The sequence below is a fragment of the Pelmatolapia mariae genome, linkage group LG1 (genome assembly GCF_036321145.2).
Source record: "Pelmatolapia mariae isolate MD_Pm_ZW linkage group LG1, Pm_UMD_F_2, whole genome shotgun sequence".
Classification (NCBI taxonomy): Eukaryota; Metazoa; Chordata; class Actinopteri; order Cichliformes; family Cichlidae; genus Pelmatolapia; species Pelmatolapia mariae.
In genome coordinates this window covers 18,033,120-18,042,020 of record NC_086227.1, presented here as the reverse complement: position 1 = coordinate 18,042,020, position 8,901 = coordinate 18,033,120, and the positions used below count along the sequence as shown (strand labels likewise).

Sequence of the window (8,901 nt, the reverse complement as noted above, 5' to 3'; positions counted from 1 at the left end):
TGCGATTTTTGCTTGAATACTTGAATTTTTACACTCTGAATCCTTCAATAGAGAAAAAAAAGGTTTAAAAAAGACAAACGGCTGGTCTGTTGCGTCAGATAAAAAGCTCTTCTTTGCTTATTCGTTTCTGTAATCTCTTATCAGTCGACATTCTTACATGAGTGGGGGCCTTGGGTTACAAGAAGACACATGAGTTACTGTCGTCACTCTGACAGTATGAAGCAGAAACGAAGACATCCTAGTATAACCAGCGCTGAACATTACATGTTCGGATGGATACCTGTGAACTGAATTTATTTGTATATATTTTGCATATCTTATATTTCTGTTGTCTTTTATTGTACTTAGTGTAGTTTATAGTCGTTTCTATTGTTTTGAAATTATCATTAACTCTACTTATGTATTCTGTGTGGCATCTGTGGACAGCAAAGAAAGAATTTCACTGTACAGGGGACTGTTACAGCGTGGTACTCTTAGAAGCAGCGGCTGGATGGAGCTGTGATAATCTCTAAGAGGCAACGGACAAATTCTTGATTTAGAAAATGGCCAGAGTAGTTCTTGGCAACCTGCTCTATCCTTCTCAGACAGACGGTGACGGGGGGTATGAGAGTGAGAGTCTGTGACAGATATCTACATGGGGAGATTTGGAGAGGAGAAGAGGTCTGCTAAGGGTAAATTTCCATCCAGCTCAAGTCTGGAAAAAGCAAAAAGCAAACCTTACCCTGTGCACCAGTTATATCACATAAGCACCTTGCAAGGCTGTGCTACATATTAGATCACTCTCAAAAGAAAGACCAGTGTGCTCCACACTGAACAGTATCTAAAAAGAGCTGCTGAGAAACAACACACTGGTTAATCGTTAACACTAAAGGTTTTTTGTTAACATCCTACCTCTGATTAAGTCAAACTCAGTCTGTATCCAAAGGTCAGCATCCAGGTACTGGTCACTGTGTAGGAATGTTAAATAAACTTGCAACTACATGATGACCAACAAATGGTAAAAAAGAAAAAGAAAAAAGAGGAGTGCCATCTAGTGTTGAGTAAAGATAATGTTAACAAACCCTCATAAAAATACCATGGTGGTTTCATGTGGATCTTGCCAGGGGTCACATTACAGGCCTCTCAAGAAGCTCACATGTTAGTCATCAAACATTTATTCAGGATGAAGAACTGAAATCATTGCAAAACAAATCAAAAAGTCACTTTAAGTGTTTTCCAGAGGTAAACCCATATGTGACTTAGGTTGGTGAGTGAGCTGAAGACAAAAGACACTCAATAGAGGATTTACTGATAATAAAACAAACAAACAAACAAACAAACAAACAAAAAAAAAAAACCCAAAACACATCAAATAAAATGTTTAATGTTTTATCGCAATACAAGACAGTTCAACGCTACAAGTTTTACATAGCTTGTTCCAAATACAATAAGACAGGTGTGACTAATGTATACAAAGTGCCACTACACTGTAATACATCATCCATAAATGCTGAATTTCAGATGAAAATACTAGATTGAGGTTTGGAATCTGACAGTTTCATTTCTGGCTTAAAGGTCCGCTTAACAGAAAATGTGTGATGGGTGATATCTTGATTTTAAGAACTTTGAGAAGAAGCTGAAACACTATGGACTGACAGTTCAGTCTAAAATGCTTCTTCTCAGTGAGAAGCACTTCTAGGTTTAAGCATATGCGTGTTTGTAAAAATCAAATCCCAATGTCCAGTTTTACAGTTTGATCTATTACACTCCTGCTTATCCTTGTGCTATTTTTCTCTCATATTTTCCGTAAGCAGCTTCAGTAATCGTACTCACAAACGCAACGTGGCTGACGTCTGTGACATTGCATTGTAAATAAAAGTGTTGTTAAATGGCACAAACTGGTGGCTGATAATCTTTATGGCCTCCTGAGCAGCTGATCCTAAAATAAAACGTAATGAAAGATTTGAACAGATATATCTTACTTATCAGCACTGTTTCACAAAGAAATGCTGTAGGAATCAATCGAAACTTTACCTCCCAAAAATGCAGAAACTGTGTGTGGCTCTGCCGCTCCATATCGACAGCTGCAGATGTATAAACAGAAAGTAAGTATTTGCTTATGTGTTTTTGAAACAATTACTCAAAACAGCACATCCAGCTTTGCCCTCGACTTACAACTCATGGATATAGTCGTCTTTGATGTTGACATTGAGGCTGTACTCCTGCAGTAGGCTATTCACACAGGCCTTCAGTTTGCTAATGTCTTCCTCCACCTGGTAGTTATATACGCCTAAAGAGAGTAAACACAGGAAAAAAAAGACATGAGACTAAAGAAATCAGTTCTGTTTCTGTATTCTGGCATCAGCAGGAAGTAAAATCAGACTGTAGCATACACTTACTGCCCACTTTGTTAGGTACAGCTGTTCAACTGCTCATTAATACAAATATCTAACCAACCAGTCACATGGCAGCAATTCAGTGCATTCAAGCATGTAGATATGGTCAAAGTGAGTTGCTGAAGTCCAAACTGAGCATCAGAATGGGGAAAAACAAAGGGGCTTTAACTTTAAAAAGGGTGTGTCAGCTGCTGATCTACTTGGATTTTTCTGCACAATCATCACAGAGGTTTACAAATAATGGTTTTAAAAAAAGAAATATCCAGTGGGCAGTAGGCTGCTGATGTCAGAAGTCTGAGGAGAATGGCCAGACGGCTTCAAGCTGATAGAAAGGCAATGGTAACTCAAATAACCATTAGTTGCAACCAAGGTATGCAGAGAAGCATTTCTGAATACACAAAACTTCAATGCTTGCAGCAGATTGGCTACAGGAGCAGAAACCACAGCGTGTGCCACTCCTGTCAGCTTCACATGGGTTCTCCAACCGGGGACAACTGAAGAGGTTCTAACATGTTTCCTGGTCTGATGAATCTTGACTTCTGTTGCACCATTTGATCGCACCAAATTCTGAATTTTCTTTGGCACACTTTGGGCCATCATGTCAATATGATCAAAGATTTCTGAGGAATGTTTCCAGCACCATTTTGAATCTGTGCCATGAAGAATTAAGACATTTCTGAAGGCAAAAGAATTGTCCAACCTGGTGAAAGCATGGTTTAATAAAAGATGAGAAGTATTCTCGATAAACCCTGCAAGCCTTTTTTTTTCTCCCTTTTTAAGACTCTAGCTTAGATGCTGACTGTATACAAACTGGATGAGATTCTTAATGTTGCAGCAGCTATTCTTTTCTTAATGGTCAGTGGCCACATTAGTATGCATTTACATATCCAAAGCTTTATCAATATTACTTTCCTCGTTGAGGAAAGTTTAAAGCACTTCATACCTGGGTAGCGAGAGTGCTGCTGATAGAAACGATCAACTGCTCGAAGCATGAGGTAGAAGACCATCTCACTATCTGGACTGTCCATGCAGGAGGCTGTGGGGAGACAGCTGATGTTAATACAAAAGTAGGCTTTGTTGCAACAAGAAGAACATGACATGACTCCAACATAAAAGAGTTTACTCTAAGACAAAATGAATTCCCAACTTACTGATTTCATCTTTGTTTACTGTATCCACACTATATTCTTCAGCCAGAGACCTGCAGCGCACCACCCGCAGAAAGGATGCATTCTTACCTAAACACAAATATCTACAGTTAGGAAATGACTAGCCTCACATGAAGCAGGTGTCACAAAGAGATATCATGCTCCACTTCCAATGAGTCCTTAGAGAGGAAAAAGTAACAGAGTAACACATGCTGAAAATGGCCAGGCTCAGAGGAAATAGAGACTTAAAAAATTATCAGTAAAGCAACACATGACAGACTTTCATTTTTACAAATGAATGTATGGCACTGTGCAGCTTTGTTAATGTCATATGGATGTTAATAAAGCTCACTGGAAGGCATTAGTAAAATCAATAATAATTAAATTACCATGAATAGTCATATCTGAAAGCCATGTTATTTGAAGTTGATCAATTATAACTAACTTCCAGGTTGTACACAACACAATTAAATGGGGCCCCGCTGAACAGCAATAAAAACTGGGCCCCCCTCAAAAACACACATGGTATTTATCCCTCTTTTGGCACGTACGCACGCACGCAGAGTGAATGGTTGTTGATAAAAGAACATAGTGCTTACAGAACAGTTTGATGTCCTTCTCAGGAATGCTTTCTGATGGCTAGTGGAAAAAAAGTAAGCAGAATTAAGTACTGTAGGAATCCAGTTTTTAGTCAAATTAAATGGTGAAACTGCCATACTGAGCATGTGAGGGCAAACTCTATAGAATTCTATAGCTCAATCATATCATGACTAAAGAGAAAAGACATATGATGGAGATATTAGGTTCTAGTACCAAAAGCATTAACTAAAAACTTCATCACTCTTGGCTTTGCTGATGAATTAAACTTATTTGGATGGAGATGAAGGATCTACAAATGTACCTGTGATAAACACCTGCTATGATATGACTTTTTAAAAAAAAAACCTGTACCATATATTTCTCCAGATTAGCATACTAGTCTGATTGCTGCACTGTTTAAAGCACACTACATTCTAATTTCATTATGCATTAAATTTAGAAATCTAAGCTTTATACTGACTCCACAGCTTTGCGCCATACCTTTCCAACAGACTGTAACAGAGATTCTACATGTTTAGAAACAGCTGCTGCATCCTGCATGGCCTTTTCCCTGTAACTGTAATAAAACACAAATAAGAAGTAAAACCACCCACAAATGGCAAGTATGTATCAATAAATGCAGAACTGTTGAGTTCATTTCTGTTGCTCTTGTTTAATTAAACAGTGAGCACCCACATATTTCCCCACTTACACATTTTGAAGGTTGATAAACTTCTGAGAATCTGCAATCATGTCAGGTATGGTTCCTCGTACGGGTAGGCTTCCATTTCCCTCATTGTGAACAAATTCTTTGACAGCTCGCAGCATCACCCAGAAGGATGGACTCTAAACAAACACATACAAGAAATACTTTACAGATTAAAAGCAAACACCTTAAAATATGTATTTTTTATAGGAAAGATTGGGCAAAAATTACAACCTGTGCTGTGATGTTTTTACACTGCTCACTATTGAAGATGTCTTCAACAGTGCTAGGAATCTGCAGAAGCAAGAGATTTCACAAGTCTTAATAGACTAAACTATGGAGGGGTGGGGGTTAAAAGTGAGATATGCTGTGTGGGACACAAGATAGCTCTTAAGGAAGCCAAGAGCTTTTAAATTTTGTCACCTTGGTAGGATTTAAAGCAGTATTGACATTCTTAATAGCTTCCTCAAAGTTTTCCTCATCCTCTGGGACACCATTCTCATTCTTCCTGATCCCTGAAAAAAAAAAGAGAAATAGTATACATAAAATGAAGAGAAAGGTCCACAATTATCTTCACAGGTCCACAAGTACCTTCCCGAATGAGCTGTCTGAAGGCCTCTTTCTCCTTGTAGTTTTTTGGTGGCTGACCATTATGCTACAATGACAAACAGCAAAAGCAGAATTAGATTCTTCTGCACAGCTACAAAAATGCTAAAGGAGCTGTCAGACATTTTGGCACTAGAGAAGCAAAAGAAAAATGTAATACTGCACCTCACTGAGCCATTTCTCCAGGTATTTAGCAACAATGATTATCCACGGCGTGTGACTGTGATCCTACAGATTAAATAAAGAACAGAAAGGAAGATGATTAGATGTGTAACCCTGGCATCATTTGAATGATGTGCATGCACAAATGAAACACACACCTTCTTCTCCATGCTGTCAAGATCATATGACTTAATGTGGTTCTGAAATTCAGCATAGGGTTGGTCCAACCTTAGATCCTCCAAGGCATTGTCTGGGTGAGATTCAATCACTGAAGAGAGATGCAGAGAAATTCAATATTAGTGTCATGTCAGTACTCTTAAATATACTGTGTAATTTGTGAAATATGAATACATAAATAGGCTATGTTCCTACCAAGTTCACTGTTCACTGAAAAGTGAACTTATCGGGATAGACATACCAACTGTAGAATAAATCCTTTTTATAGTCTTGGCAAAGAAGAAAACTGCTGCTAAGAGCAACTTGCCTGTATGCTCCTGCACCACCAGTCTCATGTAGCCAATGAGGCCGTAGGTCTTACAGACTAGGAAAGGTACAGAGGCACTCCAAAGAACTGACCCGAGCCTCAAACACGTGCTGTTGGATTTGAAAAGATGTGAAGATATTTGGACAGAAAATAAGACCAGCAAGAAAATTAAGTCAGTCCTGAAACTTTCTGCAAAAAGAGTTAACATTTTACATAAAAGAAAAAAGCACATATTAAAAGCAGTCCGACAATGAAGTATTTTTTAATTTGATTGGAAAATCTTGCAATAGATATGCATGAACATTCTCTAAGAATAAATGACTTATGGACCGCCGTAGTTTTCTTCATCACCTCTTTGTTACAGTATTACAGTACAGTGGAAAAGGCTTGAATCATTTTGCTTCCAAGGAATCAGACTTTCTTGTATCTTTTTTAAACAATTTCCAAATCATTGTAGTTGGACCTATGAAATGCCAAAGAGAACACAGTTTGAACAACATAAAAATTTTTTTTGAACCACCAAAGTGACTTCAAAAGAGCCTAAGAGTCCTTGAAAAGTGCCAAATATGTCCAGGTGGAAGAGGGCAAGAAGTGACTGTGACAGCAGATAAACAGTATCTGAAAGTCATATCCTTAGGAAATAGGGAAAATTGGCATCAGCTTCCGTTCTTCATATTTCAGTGTGACAATGATCCCAAACACACTGAACTGTAAAACACACAATGAAACACTATCAGTTGGGGACTGGCTTACCCCGAGCCCCGACCTCATTATTGAAGCAGTGTGGGATCATCTTCATCATTCAAAGCTCTTCATCATCATGAAAGATTTTTTAATGTGCTTCAAGAAGCCTGGAGAACTATTCCTCAAGACTACTTAAAGAAATGACAAAAAAGCTTACTTAAGAAAGTTCAGGCTGTGTTGAAGAATAAAGGTGGTCATACCAAATGTTGACTTTCAAACTTGTTAGAATTGCACAAAATGTTTTTTCCTTATACATTGCATTTCTATGTATGTTTGCACATTGTTTCAAAACACTGCACCAATTTTCTATTTTCCCAGCACAGTATAAAGAAATGACAGGTGGGTCAAGATTTTAGCACAGCACTGTAAATGAATGCAAGGATTAAGATGATCTCATACCTTTCTGGTAGCTGTACACCAATGACTATGGTAAACCTGTGGAAAAATTCTGAATCGTTGTCCATAAGCTTATCTGGACCCTGCAGGTGTGACAGAAATTACAAGAGGCTTCAGAGTGGCAAAAGTCATAAATTCACAAACCATGTTTCATTCATCTGAATCAGAGTTAGGTTTATTGTCAAGTTTGTGGAATTTGTCTTGGTGTAATGGTGCAGAAAGATCTTCATTTCAACATCACAAACACTGCGGATGTTTTAAATTTCTACTGAAACATTATTAAGGTTTTGAAAACAGCTGGAAAAGTTAATGTGGTTAATACCTGCATGTTGTCAAATAATTTCACCATACACTTAACTATTGCTCAGACATTGACCTCTTGGTAAATTATTCGAAACAAGTTGGTAAATCTTGTTATGATCTCATGATCTTTAGCTGAAAATAAAATAGCTGTGCAACACATTTAAATAAAAATAGCTGGATACAGCCATAGTGATAAGTTACATGAAATTCATTTTAGTAGTTTATTTTGTGTGTGTAATCATGCTGCCATGTGATTACAGACAGTACACGTGATTACAAACAGCCAAGACTGCCTTGGAAGGGAAGCAACACCAACCTCCTCGACAAAGTTTCCAGAGACATCACTGTTCAGCTCTTGCAGCAGTTCGGTGGCAGCCTGTGCTCTGTTCTGCAGCACAAAAAGTACGATAAGAACTCGAACAAATATGGAAATACACTGCGTACTTCAACAAAAGAACAACAGAGCTGTTGGGAGAAAATGGAAACTGCCAGCAACGCATACCTTTCCAATGCTGTCTTTGCTGAGGAAAAAGCTGCAAAAGGAGATTAAGAGGTCAGCTGCAAGCAGGCAAGTAAAACTGATAGAATAAAAATACTTTTAAGCTGAACATGACCACTTACTTGTTTCCAACATCTTCACCTGTGACTGTGTGCCCATCTACTATGGTGAATGCTCCAATACCTGACACACAGAACAATTCATTCAGTCAGATGTTTTCACCATCACCTGCAGCACGGTCACTAACACTGAGAAAAATCTGTTCACCTGGAAGTACGAGGTTCTTCAGTATCTCCGTTCCCGTCGCCGTGGCGTTGATGAGACACACGTGTGCATTTTCCAGTGTTTCCTGGCCGTGGTCACCCCACAGCCTGAAAGCACACAGCACAACACGGACATTTGTTGCCATTTGTCATTTATCCTCACTTGCTATACAAACACAGTGAGCTACTTTTCCCAGAATGACTCGGCTGCTGGTAAGAAAGATTCACCCTCATCGACAGCCCTGTATTATTACACCTGTTAAACCATCAAGAGCTGTTCATAAATACGTTCAAACAGGGTGACACCTGAGCCCTCACAGAAACAAAGAGCATAACATCACATCAGTCACATCACTCTTACGGCTTACTAATGCATTAGCTCGCCGGTGCTTATTTCAACTGCATCTCTCATAGCAAGCTAACGCTAGCTAGCTTCAGCACTTTTGCCCCAACAGCGTTGCTGCTGTGACCTCTCATGTTTTCACACGCTTAGCGAGAGGGATGTTATTTCTTTGTGAAAATTACTCTGCTGTTTAAACTAACCTGAGCTGCCGGTCGTATTTTTGCTCTTTCGAGGCTTTGGTGGATGCCATGATAGCTATGTGTTGAGTGACGTTAACGGACGTAAATTGACTT

At 38.7% G+C, this 8,901-nt stretch overlaps 1 protein-coding gene across 1 annotated transcript; it reads right to left on the bottom strand.

The window, feature by feature from the left end:
- Nucleotides 1-1,251: 1,251 nt before the first annotated feature.
- nae1 (nedd8 activating enzyme E1 subunit 1) lies at nt 1,252-8,901 on the bottom strand. Its single transcript, XM_063491605.1, has 20 exons — nt 8,809-8,901; nt 8,270-8,373; nt 8,125-8,185; nt 8,006-8,036; nt 7,820-7,891; nt 7,204-7,283; nt 6,061-6,170; nt 5,735-5,844; nt 5,580-5,642; nt 5,400-5,463; nt 5,232-5,323; nt 5,043-5,102; nt 4,815-4,948; nt 4,604-4,679; nt 4,123-4,162; nt 3,527-3,613; nt 3,319-3,411; nt 2,155-2,269; nt 2,014-2,063; nt 1,252-1,918 (listed from the first exon to the last, which is right to left on the bottom strand). The coding sequence occupies exons 1-20, from the start codon at nt 8,856-8,858 to the stop codon at nt 1,809-1,811; spliced, it is 1,602 nt and encodes a 533-aa protein (XP_063347675.1). The 5' UTR covers nt 8,859-8,901; the 3' UTR covers nt 1,252-1,808.